Here is a 20,743-nt window from a genome sequence, read left to right as displayed (position 1 = left end):
TCTCTCCCTCACAGTCTCAATTTTCCTCTTGCTTAAGATGCCCAAATTGAGGAAATATGAATTTTAAACGTTAAATGCCATTTCCTTCAGTGCTTTGCCCCCTCAGGCACACACTGCTTCTACCCCCTTAAGACCAAAAGCCCTCAGTCCAGTGGCACCACCCTCTCGCCATCTCTGCGCGCACACACTCTTCATCCCATGATCACTTCAGTGGCTCCGAGTCTGTCCAGCTCTTGCAGGTTCTTTTTTAAATGCCAGGAATTAGCTGGTTCAGATCGTTCTGGTTAATAGCCGTAACACATTAGTCAAGGGACGCAGGGAAGTTGTTTTAGATCCATAAAATCTCACCAGACGCTAGGATCTTCATGGGAATTTACAAATTCTAGTTCAGTGAACACATCTGTTCAGAAAAGAGGGAAAGAGAATTGCTTTTGTTAATGGGCCCGAATCGTTAGCGAGAAGCACAGGGGCAGAAAGAAATTACTCTCAAGCAGCAGCAGCTCCCTTCTAAAATGTAAACGCCAGGTTTAGGTGCCATGTCTGAGTTTAGCCAAAAGGTGGCTCCACAGCCACAGAAAAAAAACTAGGTGAGAAATCTTCTATTCCTTCTATTTATGGATTTGAAGGAACAATAGGTTCATTCCACGTTGAAAAAGGAAGAAAGAAAACATTTCTGCCGTGGAGCCTTCTTCAGGTGTCAAGCATATTATGGATTTGAGGCGACAGAGTTGAGATTGAGAAATAAACTGCAGGAAGGAGTATTTTAAGCTGTTCAGTACTGAATTCCAATCAATTTTTTTATCTTCAGAAAACAAAGGCTGATAATTCCCATAAAGGACCCGGCGCTGCAACAAACCAGATTTTCACTGCAGGTTTAAAAGCAAACAGGCCAGACTCCAGTGATATGAGGGCGTTGAAATTTAATATGAACTCTCCATACATAAAAAAGAATCAGAAAAACCTCTTATCCAAAAATAGTCATTTTTACATCATTGTTCTCTAAATGATTACGTATCAAAAAATCCCCTGCTGCAAATGCATGTATAAAATAAAGACGATGATTAGCAGTAGAGCTTCCATTTCCATGTAAAATAAATATCCTGTGTATGACCAGTGATATAGCATCCAAATTAAAAAAAAAAAAAATCAGGTCACCATCCTTGAACTGTGTAAACGTAAAGGGGAAGACCGGAGCACAACGCATTCAGAACCTCATTTTAACACCCTTGAAATAAAAATAAAGTCCACAAACAGATTTAAATGGAGAACAGGTTACACGTTGTCCATTTTCATCAACAACTGCCCATCAAACTTTGTCTTTCAAGCTGTGGTTGACAGCCTGACAGTCAGCAACCTTCAGTAAGGACAGGCTGACAGCATGAGCCCAGAGGTACACCCCCCCCCACACCTCATTTCCAAGCCAAAAACAAACATTTTGATGTTGAAATGTCTTTTAGGTCTTCAGCCAAGGGTTTGAGGGACAGCTGGGTCCCCCTAATACAGAGAGGGAAATCTTTTCACCCTCCCTTCTCCCCACCCCAACCCAGGACCTGCTCTTAAGGTCCTTTAAGATCTCCCACTTCGCTGGAGGGCCACTATCTTTGGGAGACAGAGTTTCAGAGCCGTTAATTGAAAGCCCTCACATAGAAATTAGGATCCCACATCGCCTGGAGTTGAACAGAGGAACTGCAGGAGGGGCACACATACAATAAAGCCAGAAATGCCATAACCCAGCAGGTTTCATAGAAAATCAATACGTCACGTCACGTCACTGGACACAGGTAAGAAATGCCAGATCTGACCACTGGAGCCCTGTAGCCGACTCGGTTACGGAAGGCCTCGGACAACAGGATCTCCTGGCACCCATAGCACTTCAGGATGCAGGCTGATCCCTGCTCCCTCCTTTCCTGCACGTCAGCATCGGAGTGCATCTCACTTTCAAGGATTACCTCTCCCCTGCAAATCTCGTCCCATTCGTAACAAGGAAACAGACCAGAGCCTGCTTCAAGCTGAACTTCCCACCCAGCAGCCATGGGGCCCAATGGTGACCCAGAAGTGAAAGAAAAGGTCAGCAACAACAGAACAGCCTGAAAAAGTGAAACACATATGCCTCATTGCAAGGGCAACAGCAGAACAAGATGGAGTCATCCAGGACCTAGAGCCCCTCTTCGACGTCTGTTAAGCCCAGATTCATCTCCACAGACAGTCCAGTTCAGCACACAAATCCTCTGCAATACCGCCCACTGCAAATCCAAACAGTTCAGCAGGGCCACTCCTCTTTCACATTGGCACTTTCGCAGCAGACAAAATACCCTAATAAATAAAAAAGGGTTTATTAATTTCCCTTTGTAACCTGTTAGCTATCCAAAATGTTAAGGCTATTTAAAACGGGTTCTTCTCTTTTCAAAGCAACAACCGCGATGTAATAAAATGTGTCAAATATTTTTCAGAACACGAGAGTTTGACAGCCACACCTCCTTCCCCACATAAGTTATACAAGTGTTCCCACCCCAGGTGACTAAACTGTAATTAGAGGATGCTTTCATTTTAACAATCAATCCACACAAGTAGTAATGACTTCAAAATGAAGTTTCCCCAACCTCTGATCAGACTGAGAAATTAACTGGCAGGGTGGAAAGTCATCTTGACTGATTTACTAGGTAATCTGAGCACTGCAGAAATCCAGAACCTCAAACAGAAAGCAAGCCTGGTTAATAATCAGCTCTTCTGTAGTTTCGCACTCTAAAGATTTTTGTACACAAAAGGTTCGTATTACACAGATCTGAAAAGACATGCAATCTTGCAGGAGCATTTCAGGATGAATTAGCTACTAACTGCCAAATGGTCTAAACTGACCAAATAGATTCCTCTTGTTTATAACTGTTCTCGGCTCAAAACAGCACAGCTACTGAGCTGATCAATAGATTTTAAATCTTGAAGGCAATCCTTGACAAATGGGGTGATCACAAGATTGCCTCATACTTTTCTAGGGAACAGCATGTATTGCACATCCTTATTTTAGCACCGCTAAGGAAGCAGTTAAACAGAATGCATGTGGGTTTCCACACTGGGACAAATCGCAGAAGTATAAAATGCACTGGATAAACTGGTCGAGGCAATGCAGGAAAACAAGACTCCCAGAGCACAGAAGTTCGATCCATTTCACATTTTATGCACTGCAGGTTTTCAACAGTCTTCTACAGAAGAAGCTGCTGTAAACTGAATATTATCTGAAGCACTATGTCCTTACACGTTAAGCCAAACTACAGCAGCAGATGCGTATTACCCAGAACCCCAAGGCTGGACCGTGCAAGTGCCTGGAGCTTCTAAATCCAGAAACGGAACAAACTTGCAGAGCATCGGGAAGTTTCTCTCAGTCGCCCTGCATTTTCAGAAGCCCCTATCCCTCCTGGGCCAACCCCAACCCTTGAACAAAGGACAGCTCCTCATGAATAAAACAGTGCAGGAAAAGCATATAAAACATACTGTACCTCGTCATTATAAAACTCGGACCCTACTGGCCAGATTGTTAGGAAAGAAAGGCCAATCGAGACATGCCTCCCTTGGACCTGTTCGAGCGTAAGGCTTACATGCATCTACACCTTTTACCCCCAGAGAATTCAACTTTAATGAAGTTTATTTGAAGAAAAAAAAAAAGATGGCGGCCGGCTGTGCCACACAACCCGAGGGCAGAACCCAGCGGAGCCCAGCTGCAGGTTGGCTAGCCTTGTTCAAGGGGATATTCACCTTGTCCGGTTCAATAAACCAGACTGCGCCAAGTAGATATACATATATAAAAGTTCAAGAATGTTTGCATATGACATGTATATACACACATACACAGAATAAGGCAATCTAGGGTGACCATACAAATTGATCCCTCCTATGTTAAGATCTTTTTGCTAGATTATAAAAAAATTCATACAGAGAAAAGAGATTTTTGCAATGATAACAGTTTATCAAGGCATGATGGCTTTGAGTGTACCTATATTTAAAAAATAACAAAAAAATAAATCTGTGTCGGATATAAGTAAAATGCTCTGAAGTTAAACCCCTTTTGACCTCCCTCACCGCCCCACCCCATCAGGCTGTTTTCCCTGCAGATGGGCGAGGTGGACTAGTGTTCGTGAGTGGAACATGGAGTGGGCCCTTCCTTTCAAACCGTTGCCCCCTCTCTCCATCACAAACGGTAAGCATCGGGGGGGAGGGGGGTCCCTCAGAGGCCATCCAAGGGCAAAATCACTTCTGCCCTGCTTCCGAGAGCCCGGAGCGGCGGACTGCCAGTGTAGTGTGTCGCGGCGACAGGCAGCGTTCATACGTTCATTCTCCCGCAACAAGAAAAGGAAGGAGAGGGAGAGGGGAGTGGAGAGTCAGACTCGGGTTGGACTGTCACCCCTTCTCTCCTGCCTGCCCTCCCTCCCCCACAGGACTCCAAACCACTCCGCTCCTCCGATCGGCCTGCCTTTCAGGCAGCCTTGCTCACACCCGTCCAGTCCCCTCCCTCAGCCTGCGCGGGCCTCAGTACCCGTTGTTCATGTTGATGGAGTGCAGGTCGGCCACCTGCATGACGTTGATGCCGCTGCTGGCCAACCGGGCGATGCCCTCGGGGGAGAGGGTCTCCATGGTGATGAGGGCGTGCTGGTCCGAGGCCACGCCTGCCTCAGAGACGGGGGCGGTCTCCACGGGGACGGGGAGGCTGTTGCTGGGGGCGGTCCCGTTTCCCTTCTTGTTCTGGTGGGTCTTGATGTGCTTGGAGAGGTGGTCACTTCGCATGAAGCGCTTGGGGCACTCGGGACACGTGAATTTCTTCTCACCTGGAAGCATGTGACAGGTCAGGGGTCACGGAGAGAGAGAGAGAAAGCAGGGAGTGGCGGTTTATTTAAGGGCAGACAGAGGTCTTAGAAACGCCGGAGGTTTTGAGAATTCTTCAGCGCATTCTCGTACTGATTCAGCTCAGTGCTGCAGCGATGCAGGAGAAGGGAAGGCAACATGCAGGAGTCCTGCAATACACGCCATCTGCTTCATCTGGAGAGCCACAGTGCCCTAGTAAGAACAGCTGCTGTGCCTGCCCACAAGGATACAAGCTCCCTGCCACCCGTGGCAGCAAGTGCCCTGGCCACCTACACTGCACTGCTCGGGAAATTCAGACAAGAGCTTGTCTGGAATACAGAGCCCGCCCTGAACTCTGATCCACAGGGCTGAGTCACAGAGTAACCCCAAGATCACAATTAGTGCTCTTCTCACTGATCCATTCCCTTAAACGGCTACAGGCCTAAATATTAATTAAAGCTTTGTTTTTCAAATGCAGTTACTCCCCGACTGGCTCTTCTCATTAGCACTATAATTACAGTAATCAGCTGAAGTAATTTATTAATAGAACCGTACTCTTGCAGAGTAATTTACAGAGCCCTGGCACTCTGTTCAGGCATGTCTAAAAGGGGGACGCTGCACACACACACACACAGCACCTAAACCAGTCCAGACACGGAGCAGCACACGGAGGAGAAGATACACTCAGGAGACAGAGCACAACACCACCGAGGCCAACTTGTTCTTCAACAGAAAGTCGGATTATCCATACAAGTTGGAAAATATAATAATAAAGAAACGCTAACGTCTTGAAAGGATGCCGGCCATTCCAGGCACCGACAAAAACGCGAGCGTTGAAAACAGGTAGAGGTGCACAATGCTGCCCCCTGCAGGCCGGGCCGGGGATCTCCACTGACCTGTGTGCGTCCTCTTGTGCCGCTGCAGCTCGTCGGAGCGCGTGAAGCGCTTGCCGCAGAAGGACCAGGAGCAGACGAAGGGGCGCTCGCCCGTGTGCCAGCGGAGGTGGGCCCGCAGGTGGGACGTCTTGCCGTAGACCTTGCCGCAGCCGGGCACGTGGCAGATGTGCTGCTTCTTCTTGCCGGGGTCACTGCTCCTGCCAACAGAGCAGCCGCAGCCGGCGGAGCGGCGTCAGAACCGCCGCGGGACGGGCCGGGACGCCTGCTGCCGCCGCGCATCGGATGACCTTGGCCGGCCCTCTTTGCGACCGAGCCCAGAAGCCTAGAAGTTCATCATTAACTGCAGGAGAGCAGCCTCTTTTCACAGAGGAGACTCCGGAGAAAACTAATAATAATAATAATAATAATAATAATAATAATAATAATAATAATAATAACTGCTCACACTTATATAGCGCTTTTCTGGACACTCCACTCAAAGTGCTTTACAGGTAATGGGGACTCCCCTCCACCACCACCAGTGTGCAGCCCCACCTGGATGATGCGACGGCAGCCATAGTGCGCCAGAACACTCACCACACACCAGCTCTCAGTGGGGAGAAGAACAGGGTAATGAAGCCAGTTCAGAGAGGGGGATTATTAGGAGGCCATGACTGGTAAGGGCCAATGGGAAATTGGGCCAGGACGCCGGGGTTACACCCCTACTCTTTTCGAGAAACGCCCTGGGATTTTTAATGACCACAGAGAGTCAGGACCCCAGTTTTACATCTCATCCGAAGGACAGCACCTGTTTACAGTATAGTGTCCCCGTCAATATACTGGGGCATTAGGACCCACGTGGATCACAAGGTGAGCGCCCCCTGCTGGCCCCACTAACACTAACTACTGCACGTTCATTGGCTCGCTGATCGAGACCTGGTAGGAACAAAACAAACGCGGCAGTGGTAGCGCAGGCCACCTGTGCTGCTGGCAGATAGTGGATTTGAGGATCAAACTTTCTTGAAAGAAGCCAGCCCAGCGTATGGACAACTGGGCGGCTGGCTCCCCAATCCCACAACCCTCTGATCTCAAAACGTTATTAATGGTTGCCCAGGTCTTCTGCTTTTACTACACACCTGACGCGGTCATTGTCTTATTGCGAGATTTGGGTTCAAGACCGTCATAAAATCCATTCACCCAAGCTTTTTGCAATTCAGGGTCACGGGGGGAACAATAGCCTAGACCCAGGAAGCAACGGGCACAAGGTGGGGTACACCCCGGACTGGCATGTTGTCCATTACAGGGCACACACGGACACACACACACACACAAGGGCCAATTTTTCCCCAGCATCTACTAGTAGGTCTGGACTGTGGGAGCAAACCCTCGCAAACAAGGGGAGTATATATCTCATGAAACTGAGCGGCAAACAGCTACGCGGGAGAACTGCTCGTGTAACAGTCGCACACAACTAGACTCCAAAATAGCTTCTTCCCCAGAGTTGTCAAGTTGGTGGCGCCCCCACCCCCTCCCACCATATTATGATCTCTCCTAACGTCTTCCTGTACCCACAACGACTGTACTCCTACACCACCACACACACATGTAAGTCGAAATTGTACTGTCCCCTCGATAGCCCAGTAAAACTGTACCGGTCGTAATAATATACTATTTTTAACCATACTATTTTTGCACTGTTCCAAGAATTACCTTGCACTGTTTTTGTCCTGTTATATTTTCTCTGTTTGCGGAATTTTGCACAGTTTTGATTACTTCATTACATGTTATTTATGTTATGTTATTACATGTTACCGTTTCTGCTATTGTGTTACTGTCTATTGTCTTATCTTCTGTCCTATTTATATACTGCACCGGAGTGACTAATGAGAAACACTTTTCATGATACTATGCACCTGTGTAAGTTTAATGACAATAAAGTTGAACTGAATTGAAGAAGGACAGACGTCGATAGGGTCCCTACCGTCCCTCCCCATCCTTGCAGTAGGGGCAGGTGCAGGCTTCCCTGCGCGTCCTGCGGTGGGTCGGCTGGTGACCCGGGCTGGTCTCGCCCCCCTCCTCCATGGCCGTGCTGTCATCCAGACTCTCGCCCCCCGCCGCTCCCTGGACCCCCAGTGAACCCCCTTGATCCCCTGCAAAGACAAAGCCATCGCCCGTGTGGTCAGGTCCGCATCTCGAGTGCGTAACAGCCACCGAGGCCCACAGCCGCAACGGGCAGGTGAGTACACAGACACACCGGGGGCAATATCGGTCTTCTTCAAAGCAGAAATCCAGACGGTTCAGGGAGGGCAATGGACCACCTTGCTGTTGAAAACGTACCTCATCCCAGAAACAGGACTCGTTTCAGCACAACCCTGCCCTGCACCACTGAAGAAAAGCTCTACCCAAACCCAGAAGTCAGGAGAAACGTGTGGCGTAGCGTTTCCCAGTCCTCATCCTGGAACGCTTTTCTGGATTTTGTTCCATCCACGTTCTTGATGAATTAAACCTAAGAATTCTGACCATATTCTGCACTCAGGTGGCAGCCTCAGCAATATTCTCTTTTTAATGTATTGCAATCCTGAAGACATCCCCACAGCTGTGTCTCTTTTCTTTTTCTTTCAGCGTGTTTCGAATAAACCTTTACCTGTTCCGTTTGCAGCCTACGCATGCTGACGCAGCTGTATACCTAAGTGTCTTTGATTTCCAGACACAGCACTCAATTACTTAATGAATGCAATCATGTGTTTAATGATTAACGAGACCTGGTTGTATCAAACACTGAAAAACGCCAGCAGATCTGTGGCTCACTCAGAGAAGGGGAGAAGGGACAATGTCAAGATAACATTCAGAACCAGGATCCCCAAGCGTGTTCCTGGAGGGCTAGTGAATCTGCAGTTTTCAATCCAGATGGGCTCTTAACGACTCAAATCCACTCATTGTTGGCATAGCTGGACCAGTTCCAACAGCTTCTCCCAGTTCTCTAGCTGGGAGATCTCGAAAACCTGCTGACACACTGGCCCTCCAAGGCCAGGACTGTGGCTGTCTGGATCAGTGTGGTTCTGTCCTGCGGCCTGCTATCTTTTCAGCCTGAGCATTCTGGGAGTGCTGATGAACACACAAACACCCGCATCCTCAGCTTTCCCAACTACCTGCAGAGCAAGTGCAGCACTGAAAAACTACACTGTGACCTTTCTGCTGCCTGACCTCCCCTCATCAGGCCTTAAAATCTGTTAAAAAAATGAAACGGATCAGGAAAATCCACAAACCTGCTGGTCAGCCCAGAAACCAGCATCAACAATACAGACTTACAAACGCTTTTCAATGGAACCAGCTCCAGGGACTACAATGCATGTTCACATGGATTTAAACCCCAATTGCCTGAAGAAGACGTCTCCACTGCTCCTGCTCCACAAATATAATCTGGACAGACAAGTGTTCCTTTCATCAAATCTGATGCAATCAAAACCTCAGGCAGCTTATTAAAAAACAAAAAACACACTTACGTCACAATGAATAACACTCCAGCCATGATCGCACAAGCAAAAACACTGGCAGAGCTCCAATGAACAAGTGTCATTTCCCATCCTATACTTGCACATGGGACCACAGCTACACATGTAAACCGAGACAAATGCAGTCAAAACACAGGTCAGCGATGTGAGGGCTTTACATTCAAGCCATGATGCAAGTGTTGCAGCCCTGGGTTATTCCTGTCTAGTGTAAGGACACTCGCTCCAGGACTACGGAGATCCTACCACCACCCCCTGCCCGTCACCGCCAGGCCGGTACGAAAATCCAGCATTCCGGTCTCCAGGGACGCCCCTGCCCTCAGATCCCAGGCGTGGACCCAGTTCCGAAAGAGAAAACACATGGCAGCTACACCGATTCCTTCCTGTCTGCTTGAGGACACTGCCCAGACTTGCCTGCACAACAAACACAAAGCGCTCGCCCTCTCGCTGACAGAGAGACGCTGCCTCATCAGGGACCGGAACTGGCATTAAGGCCCCATGCCGCCATGGAGGTTCATCAAGGCTGTTCGGAGCTACAGCTCTAGTTCAGGTCACACAGAGGACCACTGAGGGGCAAGAAAATACCATATTTTTGGCTTCCATGCATGTTATGTAAATCTACCCAGCACGCACCACTTCCAGCACCTGGCTTTGACTTCCATATTCCTCTTGGAAAGCCCAAGCTCTCGACGCCGAGCTCAGAACCTGCTTCTGTTATTTGTATTGCTTTTTGTTACAACAAATCTGCATATCATCGTGATAGGGCTGCCTTTTAGTAGAAACGTTTTATTCAAATTGTGCACTGTGGGCACTTGTGCATGTTACCAGACGTAAGGCTAATTGTATAAATGGAAATTAAAACCCACAGCAGCTTGGGGCTCTGAGGCATTTGAATACCAGCTCTACGTGGTGGCACAAAAAAATGGAGAACACGGATAAGTGGGGGGTGCCCATCATGAGGGGATCTCAGGGCTGTAGCACCACAGGGATCTCCATTAGGACCTCTGCTCTTCCTGACCGATATCAATGATCTTGATTAAGAACTGGTTAAATCTGCAAATGATACTAAAATAAGAGGCAAGTAATAGACCCCAAGCTTCTCTCTCCCCGTCTGTGTGCCTGTGTGTCTCATGGAGACCAAGCTGGGGTATGCGAAAAAACAAGTTCCTACTGCAAGAAATTGTATACGGCCCATTAAGTGATCTTAAGGTTTATTCCATGCTGAAAAGAGAAGCCTTCTTCAAGTGTCAAGGATCCACAGCCGAAACGTTGCGTTTTCTCTCTTTAGCACGGAATAAATCTTTTGCGTGTTCCTTTGCAGCCTACGCATGCTGACGCAGCTACCCACCTAAAATAAGAGGATTAGGGAACACTCCCGATGCCGTACATTAAAACAAAAAAGACTTAGAATTCAAGGCAGGGAAAATATCTGGCTGACAGGAGCGGAGTACTGCATGCAGTTAGCAAAAAAAACTATAGATATAACAAAAGCTAAGGCTTAGCTTCAAGACACAATCTATGAGATAGACGTTGACATCATTTTCATAATCCAGACAATGTGGGAAAGCAGAGCCATAAAAAGGGCAAACAATGTTAGAATATGAAGAAACAAGCACAGAATTAAATCATGGGAGGGTAATATCGTACTAAGTAATACTATGAAAATATTTAGAATATCTTGTGCCATTTTCGTCAATATGTTAAAACAATGGTCACGTGGCTCTGAAATCAGTTCAGATAAGAGCTGCCATATAAAATCCAGGGTCTAAAGCACATGTGTCAAACTCACAGCCCATGGTCCGTTTTAATCCGGCCCTTGCAAGACTTTTCCCGGTCTATTGTATGAGTCCCGCGACAGCAGGAACTCCATTTCCCATGAGCCCTTGGCTCCAATCACATCACGCAATAACTGAGTATTAACATCCTCCCCTGCCTCCTCTGGAGTAAAACTCATTAGATTGGCTACGTTTACACCGATATCACCATGAATACAGCAGTAGAAAAAACACTATCATCTTGCTAGAAACACGTAACCGTGGTGAAGGGCAGTGTTATTGTGGATGAAGAAATAGCTAAATCAGGGAGACCGTTCTGTGAGGGCGATTTTCTAAAGCGGTGCCTGTTTAAAGTCAGTGAAGTAGTGTGTCCAGAGACAAGGTCTGCTTCTGCAAACATCAGTCTCACTAGAAGTACAATGGCTCCTCAAGTGGACGAGATTGCCGACGATCTACAAGAGCAGCTTTCAGAGAAAGCACTGAATTCACTTTGTAGTTCGTTGCCGTTCAGGATTTTATGCCAAGAATGAGACTTTCTTGCTCAAAGAAAAGAGCTCAGGTTGCTGGCTCGGAAAAGCAACAGTAGGCTAACAGTTTGTGATGTAGACCTATCCTTATCTGCGTTTGTTTTTATTTCAATTCATTTTGTGCAATATAGTTACATTGCCCAAAATTACCTGAAATGTTTGGTGTTATTTTTATCTTGAATACATTGTTATGAAATGCTCAGCCATATTCATAGATAGAGGAATACTGAAGCAATATTTTATCTGTATAAGGCTACATTCACTTGCATAAGTAGAAAAAATTATAATAAAACTCTAAATCAGTATTTATCTCTGCGTGTGTGGCCCGCGACATGATTAAATGTTTTTAGTTTGGCCCCCTTAAAAATGAGTTTGACACCCCTGGTCTAAAGGAACGTGACTCTGAATAGGAATCTTTTTGGGTCGTTAATAGAGAAGACAAGAGGCCCTGATTAAAGAATTTGGAGTCCTCTTGTGCGTTGATAAATCAAACCAGAGGAAGCACTAACTAGAGGACACCGTGGAAACTACAGGTCAGCGCTTTTAGACCAGAGACCAGAGGGGGGTGGGAGTGTAGAACAAGCTGCCCAGCCATGTTATTGAAGCCGACACCCTGGAGTTTTTACAGAAGCAGCTCTATGTGACCCTAAAATTAATGAGCTGCAGCTTAAAGTATGTGGTCAAGAGCCTGCAATCATCCTTAAAAAAAGACAGCGGAATATAAACGTTTTTAACAATGAATATATCAGACCCTCTTCGATCACTTTTGACCCCCTTCTGTCTGCATAACCAGATACTTCCTCCTTCTCCTATCACATTTGATCCAGCAATTTGTGCACACACACAGAGGCAAAACACAAAGCACTCTTAGCAAAAGACATGTGAATCCACACACAATAGACAACAGGATAGGTGTGAATAAGCTGTTTTAATAAGAGGAAGATTCAAAAGCATTTACCCGTTTGTTGTGTTTTTAATAATTTCCAATCTATGCTGGAAAAATATAAATAATTATATAAAAACAACAACTGTAAATTGAAAGAGGAAAGCAGAAAATGACCTTTTGTATACATTTAACCTGTAAATTCGTTCATCTTTTTTCAAACTTTTAAAAAAGTTTAATAAAAGATTCACATCCTTTTATGTGACACAAACCATGACATCACAAGAATCACAAGGGCAAAGAGATTTACTCAGAGGTGCTCTGAGCGATTGAGCGCTGCTTCCTGTTGGAAAAGACACAACAACAATCACAGCACCAGAGCAAACCAGGATGAAGTGCTTTAAACCTAATGTGATTCAGGATTAGCCAGTTTTACTTCCCAACAACTTTGCAAAACCATCCTGCCTCTGTAAAACTGGGCTTCATAGGACTGACGGACCGCAGAGGCTTCTCAGAATTAACCAAGTCGTGAGCTAAGCAGATCAGCAAAAAAAGAAAACCGGAGCAAAAAAAAAAAAAAAGGCAGAACAATAGAAATTTCCCAAATCCCAGAGACAGGGCAGCAAACCCCTCGGGACTGACGAGCAGCAAGCGAAAGCGTGCAGCCCTGTCAACAGCACTCACCAGCGCCGGCACGCTGCCACGCACAGACACCCCGCCAACAGTCTCCGAGAGGGGAAGAGCAGGCAGGCTGGAGATAAGCCCCAGCCCGGGCTGGGCGGTGTCGGGTTACACCCCTCCGCTGTCAAGCACTGCCTGCCGGCCCGATCTCTTCAATCCAGCCCTCCGCTCTGAACCTGCAAAACCTGTGTGTCAGGCCGGGGCCAGAAAACAACAAGGAAACGTGCGCTGCTTGCGACCGGGGAACCTGGCACGGCAGCGACTGCCCGGGCAGGACCGAGACAACTCCAGCGCCGGCACACGAAGCCACTTTTCTCATCTGCCCTTTGCGGCGCACATAAAAAAAAAATGTAACGCTTTCAGCTGACACGGGCACTGGGGATCTCCCTCCTGAGACTCACTTCACTACAGGACCGACCGCTACCACGTCCCCCAAAGCCCTGTGCTTACGAGCCACACTTCTCGCCATGACGACGACCAGAGCACCAGCGGGCGTCTGAGAAACCTGGAGGACGGGCTGGGAGAGGGAGAGGCTGCAGTTGGGGGGGGGGTGGGGGGGGAGATCAAGACAGGGCGACCCCTCCGAAAGCAATCAGGAAAAAAACAAATAAATAAAGGCAAAAGAACTGCACTCGGGGAGATTCAGCAATGTGTCCCGTTTCAGACACGCCACGAAGTCTGCCTACAGCACACCCGCTTCAGCAGAGGGGTTGTCGGTGGTCCCATTTGTTAGGTGAAGTAAGCAAAGTGCCCACGACATTTCTGAAGGGGAACCCAGCAAGATGAATAAAGAGGAGAGGAGGGGAGTCCCAGCTCAAAACACGGCTGACGGCCTTAGAAACACTCCCAAGACCGTTAGAGCTGTACTGGCAAAATCCTGAACAGTGGGATTTTTTAAACTGGGACTGACGGAGGGGGGCCTGCCTTCTGTTCTGTACAGAAAAACGAAACATTTCCCACAGCAATCCAGTTTTCAGGAACAGGCAAGACAGCTCATCCGGCGAAGGACAACACAAGACAAGGACGTGTGGAAAACCAAACAAGGGACGCATGACCAACGCAAAGAACCAGTCAACAGGGAAACCGCAGAAGGCCAGCGCTGCAAATGAACCGTCCCGATGTTTTTAGCCCGCCCCGGCTTTGCTAGGCGATGTACCGGCAAGGAAACCGTCCTCGCGCGGCGTCATTGCCAGTGATGAACGCCGGATGAAGCGAGCTTTGGGGTTTACAAGGAGCTCACTTAGCTCTCCAAAGAACCGATCTCCGCTCCGAGGCCGGCAATCAACCGAAATGAGACAAACTTCAAATTCCCAGATGTGGAAAATCGGAGCTCTAATGAAACGTCATGGCTGGCGGGGCTGGAGAAAGGAGTCGTCTTTACGTACAGGGGCCCTGGTAAAACAACCTGCATCCACAGGCAGCTGCAAGGGCAGGACGAGAGACCTGGAGAAGGAACCCCTGCCTGCACTTCTCCTGGGGGCGGGATCTGAGGCCGAGCACCAGGCCCTTCCACTGGCAACGGCGACGAAGGGGAACAGCAGTACAGCAGTCTCTCATTATAGGAGCTTAATAGGTTTATCGAAAAACAGCTTTTACAGTGAAAAAACTTGTATAAAGGAAATTTAATTCCAGTGTTAGAACCTCCAAGTGATTCCTAAAGTCAAAAATACCCAAATCCCACCTTACAGTACAGTAGAGAATGGCACCTAAGTATGAAAACAAGAACGGTCCCGGCTCATTACTCAAGTAACACGCCTAAAGTCACTGGCTGATGCATAAACAAGAGATAGGAAATTAATAACAGTTCGGCTCATTTATGGTTCAGTTGAGCAGTTACATAATTGCAGTCGTCATAAACCCATAAATAATGGGTACTCTCCCGTATTGCAGACACTTACCACACACAAGCCTTTATTCTAAGAAGTTCAAACGTAATAAATAAAAAGTCAATTCCTCAGAGAAAAGACGACACAATAAAAGAAGACTTTCAGCACTACTGGAGCCCAGTTTATAAGAGTGAAAATCTGCTCGTTAAATGAAACAACACACGCGTTATGTTTACTACACTACTACGCCTCATGTAACTTGTATAGAAGCCGCTCGTATAGACAGGGATTACTGTACTAGCGGTCACACCTGGGCGTTTCACCTGCAGGGCCAATATTTTCTCTCTCGTCAACTTATTTTATCCCCCTGCAACTGCTTCACCCCAGCTCTGGAAACAATATCCAGAAAATGGGGACGATCACTTTGTGCTGCTCGACACGCCTGCCGAGGGCCTGACATCGGACCCCACCCGGAAACTCCCAAGCTCCAAACGCTGCAGAACTGGGGATCCCGGGCAAGACCAGAGACCCAGACTCCTCATCACGGCTCCCCGACCTCTGTGCCCAAGCAAGCGCCGGAATTTATCCGGCAGGGTCCGAAGGGAAACAGAACCTTTTCCCACTTGCGATATTCCAAGGTGGGGAATCCAGGCAGTTAGCCCACAGGGGGCACAAACACAGTAAGGTCCGGTCTGCGCTGGCCACGGACGGGGGAATTTGAAGTGGATCGGCTCCGGAGAGCACACGCCCCAAGGGCATCGCGGTGGGCTCCAGAGCTCAGGTACGAGGGAGATGCATTTTGTTTTTTAACAAAGACATCTTTTTTTTTATTGTTGTTGTTGTTGTCGTCATTTTTGTGAGAGGCCGCCTTTAAAGGTGTTATATAAAATCAAGTTTATTATCATCATCATCACCATCTGACTGCTCTTTCCATTTATGACCTATCCTTCCACCCCTCTTCTAACCTGAGGGCTGCGGGGGAACTGGAGTGCATCCCGGCAAGCAACGAGCGCAAGCCATCACAGGGCAGACACAAACACAAACTCACACCCATCTGAGCCACTTTTCCCAGAAGCTAATTAACCTCCCAGTCTGTCTTTGGACTACGGGGGGACACTTCGGGGTTCTCTCCAGGTGCTCCAAATTAAGGAGAATACACACACACACACCCCACACAGATGTGCCCCAGGTGTAGAATTGAACCCTGAGCTCCAGCACTGCGAAGCAGTGGTTAATACTAACCACTGCGCCACCGAGCTGCGCTCTCAAATGTTGCTGCTGTAAAAGCGAGACATTTATGGGGAACTTACAAGGCTCTTATTATCAGCACTCTAGGGCCGGCCAGGATGAAACTGAAAGGTTTCTGAAAGGTCACAGCATCCAAACATCACATAACAAATGAAAACACAAAAAAATCACCTTTGGAAGAAAATTTAAACCGGTCACTTCCCCTCCCAAGCACTTAACTTGCTTTCTCACTCATGAAGCACTAAAATATACATTTTTGTGCGGCCTTTCCTCTTCCACAATTTCCCCTTGTGAGTCGGAATGGATACGGCAGGAGTGGATGTGCTGGCACTCCAGATAAACTCAAACCGTGCCAACGGAACCACGATCCGGTATCCGCTGGGCTCTTGCGGTGCACGGTCTACCTGTGCCTGTCCGAACGTGTTTGGGATCAGCCACACCAGGGCCAACTTTCCCAGAAGCCAACTGCCCTACCAGCATGTCTGTGGACTGTGACAGGAAACACATGGAAAAACGAGCTGCAAACAGCACCCCAGGTCTGGATCTGAACCCGGGGCCTCAGCGCTGCTGGGTAGCAAAGCTAACCACTGTGCCGACCAATCCCTCTATTCCCTTCCAGGAAAAGGACCTTCATCTTCTCCAGTCTGATCTGCACGGTACACGTATCAGGATAAGGCTGTTTGGTCCACGTGGCTCCTAAGGGCTCTTTAAACACGAGCAACACCTGCAAACACACATTTCACCTCCTCCTTTTTGGATCAAAGGAACTCGTCCTCCTACTGAGCTTCTAATTCACAGGTGTGTAAAAAACAAAACTCAACAGCAAAGCACGTTAAGACACCCCAGGCTTTTCAAAACCTGCAGGCTGCATCTTATGAGCCTGTCGCAGGGACTGGATGTCCCAAACCAGGTGATTTTACCTTAAAGAAATTTGCATAGACAAACTGGAATTGGGATACGGCTGTGTATTTGCGTGACGGGCTGCGCAGCTGGAGCAGAAAGCTGCGCAGGCAGAGTTCACTCACCTGCGGGGTTGGCGATGGCGATGGGCAGCTGGTGCATCTGCAGGCCGGCGCTGCTCAGGGTGTTGAGGTTGATGGTCTGCAGGCCGGACAGCTGGGCGGCGTTGACCGTCACGGCGCCGGCGGGGCTCTGCGCCAGCTGGGGCAGGGACTGCACGGGCGCCAGGGTGATGGTCTGGGCGCCGGCGGGGCTCTGCAGCTGCAGCGTCTGCCAGCTGACCTGCCCGTTGGGGCCCACGGTCCGCAGCAGGATGGGGCTGGTGTTGGGGAGGGTCTGGAACTGCAGGTTCTGCAGGCCGTCCTGCGTGGCGAAGACCTGGCCGGTCGGGACGGCGCCCGTGTGGAGGGTCTGGAGGGTGGGGGTGCCCTGCAGGAGCTGCTGGGGCTGGATGATGATCTGTTGCTGCTGCTGCTGCTGTTGCTGTTGTTGTTGTTGTTGTTGCTGCTGCTGCTGCTGCTGGGAGTCCCTGTTATCCTGCGGGCTGCCCTGCAGCTGCACGGCGCCCCCCGAGCTCTGGTACCCCGAGACGAGCCCCCCGTTGCGCTGCTGGGCCTGGACCGTGGTCATCGTGGTGCCGCCAGCCGCGAAGCCGCTGGCGCTGCTGACCGACGGCGCGGAGGTGAAGACCGAGCCAGCGCTGGAGAAGTACACCCCCGCCGCGCTGGACACGGCCTGCTGGACCTGCTGCTGCTGCTGCTGCAGGGAGGCGCCCGAACCCGCGTCCCCCGCCCCGCCGGCCGCGGCCTGGCCGCCGGCGCTGACCGGCAGCAGGGTGATGTTGCCGTTGAGAGACAGGGGCACGTTGGCCAGGAAGGAGCCCTGGTTCTGCAGGAGGTTGCTGCCCAGGCCCAGGTTCTGCAGGGGGATGGCCTGCTGGAGCAGGTTGGGCATGGCGATGAGGTTGCCCCCGCCCGCGCCCGCGCCCCCCGCCGCCCGGATGATCTGCTGGCCGCCGCCGGGGGACGAGACCAGCTGGAACTGCCCGGCGGAGTCCTGCTGCATGCTCACCTGGGCAGAGGCACCCGTCGCCGTGGCGAACTGCAGCTGCTGCCCGTCCACGGTCTGGAACTGGGGGATGACCTGGTACTGGATGTTGGGCATCACCCCAGACAGGGTGGTCAGGACCTGCTGGCCCTGCAGGGTGGGCGCAGAGGCCACCACGAACTGCTGCTGCTGCTGCTGCTGGCCGCCCCCGGCACTAGTGGCCACCGCCGGCCTGCCCTTGCCCGCGTCCCCCCCCAGCCCCCCGGCCTGGCTGAGAGTGGTGGCGCCCACGGAGCTGGGCACGCTGACGGGGATGAGCTGCCAGCCGTTGGCCGTGTGGGCGATCTGGGCCGAGTTCAGGTCCAGCTGCTGCTGGTGCTGTTGCTGCTGGTGCTGCTGCTGCGGCGGCGGCTCCGAGCCCGCCTGCTCGCCCTCGCCGGGAGACTCCATCCGGCTGCACGTCGCCGCCAGCAGAGCGAGCGGGGAGGTCTGCTGGGAGTCCTGCAACAGACACCGGGGTGGGTGGGGTTACCACGGCCGGCGAAAAGGGCGGCCCACGCGTACCCACCTCTCCACCCACCCGCGCTCGCTCCCCCCCCTGTCCGTTCCCCCTCCAGCGCCAAGCCTCCAGTGGGCTGTGCGGACCGCTCTGAGAGAGCGGAGCCTGCGACGGGAACACCCCGGCTCCGCACGCCCCGCTTTTCAAAACAAGCATGTGCGCAGGGCGAGAGCGACAACAAACCCGGCCCCCCATCGCCGCCACACACGCAAACACACCACCAGCCTCCCCGGGTCAAGCAACAACGCCGGAGCCGCCGCCGCAGACCGGCCGCGGTCCTCTCCCTCCCCAGAGCACAACAACACAGCTCTTCCCTCCCGCTCTCGCCCCTCGCGGGCCCGACGCGAACGCGGAGACCGGCGAGGAGCCGCCGCTCACCTGCCCCGAGCTCGCGCTCCTCTTCGCGAGGCTCTGAAGGAAAGCGGCGCCGCCGCTCTCGGCCAGGGCAGCCATCTCGTCTCGCGGCTGTTCCTGATCTGAGGGAGAGGGAGGAAAAACACAGCGCGGAAGGGGGTAATACTAGGCAGCCAACGGCGGAATATTAATTGAAAAGAAAAAGAAATCGGGTTTCCTATGTCGAATCCGCAACCGTGCCAAAACGACCACGGAAAAAAAAAAAGTATCGCTCCAACCAAAAAAAAATCGAGAATTGATCCGGGTGTACCTGGGTTTCTTTTTCCTCACATGTTTTAGCGTTTTGTTTTACGCCAGTAAACGCAGTGATCCACGGCCAGAGATTAAAAGCAATGTGGGGGAGATATTCCGAGTGTTATCTGAGATCATATTGTTTTTTTTATTCGTGCTAAATCTGCTCTTTGTTGTTATTTGTCGAAAGGAAAGTAGTAACGATGAACGGCTGTTCTTAAGTGTCCGTTTCGACGAGCTACCCCCCCGTTTAAACTCCTCTTCAGCCTGATCCAATTAAACATCGAACTTTTAGGGTCACCCCAGTCCTCAGTGAAAGTGGAACGACGGAAAACCCAGCTTGTTTAATCTTGAGGCTAAAAAAAACTTTAAAAAAGAACAGTCCTCACGAAACCCAGACCTCTTTCTACTTCAGCGGGTTTTTGTTAGAATACGACTTTATGGTTTTATTCATTATTTTCTAAAGTTGCGGAGCTTTTATATTTCGTTTTCTTTCTTTCTTTAATTTTCGTCTTTAAAACAACGAAAAAAAGTTTCTTACCACTCATTATGTTCTGACGGGAGGAGTTTCTTGGGGTTCTTGAGGGGCTGACATCAACTTAGAGACGGTGCAACCAAACCCCGCGGCGCCACAGCACCGAGGGAAGAGCGAAAGCCCTCTTCGCCAATCAGAGAGCGCCCTGCTACTACGACAGCCAATCGGATTTGTCTGGAGGATGTCTTTACGAGTTCAGTCTGGTTGTGTCGTTGGTCGTGGGTTTGGAATGTGTAGCGAGATGGAAGCGGAATTGTATCCAATCATCACTCTGAATGTCCGCTGAGTTGCCAGTAACATCCAATGGAAATGGAGCTTGGGGGCGGGTATTTGGGTGGGGTCAAGTTGGGTAGGTTGTACCGTTTACGGAACGGCTCAAAGTCTGTACAGGAGGGAGGATTTTCTTTTTGGCGGAAAAGGCGCCATTAGCAAACCGTGCTTGCTGTGGTTCTAGTATTTATGAAGCGGATGTCATCCTTTTCTTCCCTTTTCTAGCGTTTGGAGATTTTTTGGAAATCAGTCACAAATGATATTGCATTACTATATTATTACATTCTTTAAAAAGCGAAAATGGTCTATAACTGTTTTAAATACTGTTATTTTTTTTAAAATACAGTATCAGAAAGCTTTTTTATGCAATAACAAAACGCACCACTGTGGGTTTTTAGATACATGCATGTTGTCCCAGCCATTTTCAGTTCAATTAAGTACCTGGGAGCCCAGCCTCGAGGAAAACCAAAACAACCGGTTCAAATCTATATTTTAAAAGGACAGGCTTTCTAGTCCAGTTAATTAAGTTCATCATCTAACCCAGCTGTTTTCTAAAAAAAAAAAGCCAAGGTT

General features: G+C 49.6%; 1 protein-coding gene across 2 annotated transcripts; it reads right to left on the bottom strand.

Annotated features, from left to right (window-relative positions):
- Positions 1–903: 903 nt before the first annotated feature.
- sp1 (sp1 transcription factor) lies at positions 904–20,053 on the bottom strand. 2 transcript variants are annotated; one of them, XM_088633683.1, is made up of 6 exons: positions 19,907–20,053; positions 19,099–19,196; positions 17,180–18,662; positions 7,687–7,855; positions 5,727–5,917; positions 904–4,814 (listed from the first exon to the last, which is right to left on the bottom strand). In XM_088633683.1, exons 1-6 carry the CDS (start codon positions 19,911–19,913, stop codon positions 4,519–4,521), a joined length of 2,244 nt encoding a protein of 747 aa, XP_088489809.1. In that variant the 5' UTR covers positions 19,914–20,053; the 3' UTR covers positions 904–4,518. The 2 variants fall into 2 exon arrangements, with proteins under 2 accessions (XP_088489809.1, XP_088489807.1); XM_088633681.1 differs by having other exon boundaries at positions 5,727–5,923; positions 19,907–20,035.
- Positions 20,054–20,743: the final 690 nt, after the last annotated feature.

This window comes from Lepisosteus platostomus, chromosome 1 (assembly GCF_059453375.1).
Source record: "Lepisosteus platostomus isolate fLepPlt1 chromosome 1, fLepPlt1.hap1, whole genome shotgun sequence".
Taxonomy (NCBI): domain Eukaryota; kingdom Metazoa; phylum Chordata; class Actinopteri; order Semionotiformes; family Lepisosteidae; genus Lepisosteus; species Lepisosteus platostomus.
This window is presented reverse-complemented; position numbering and strand designations above follow the sequence as displayed.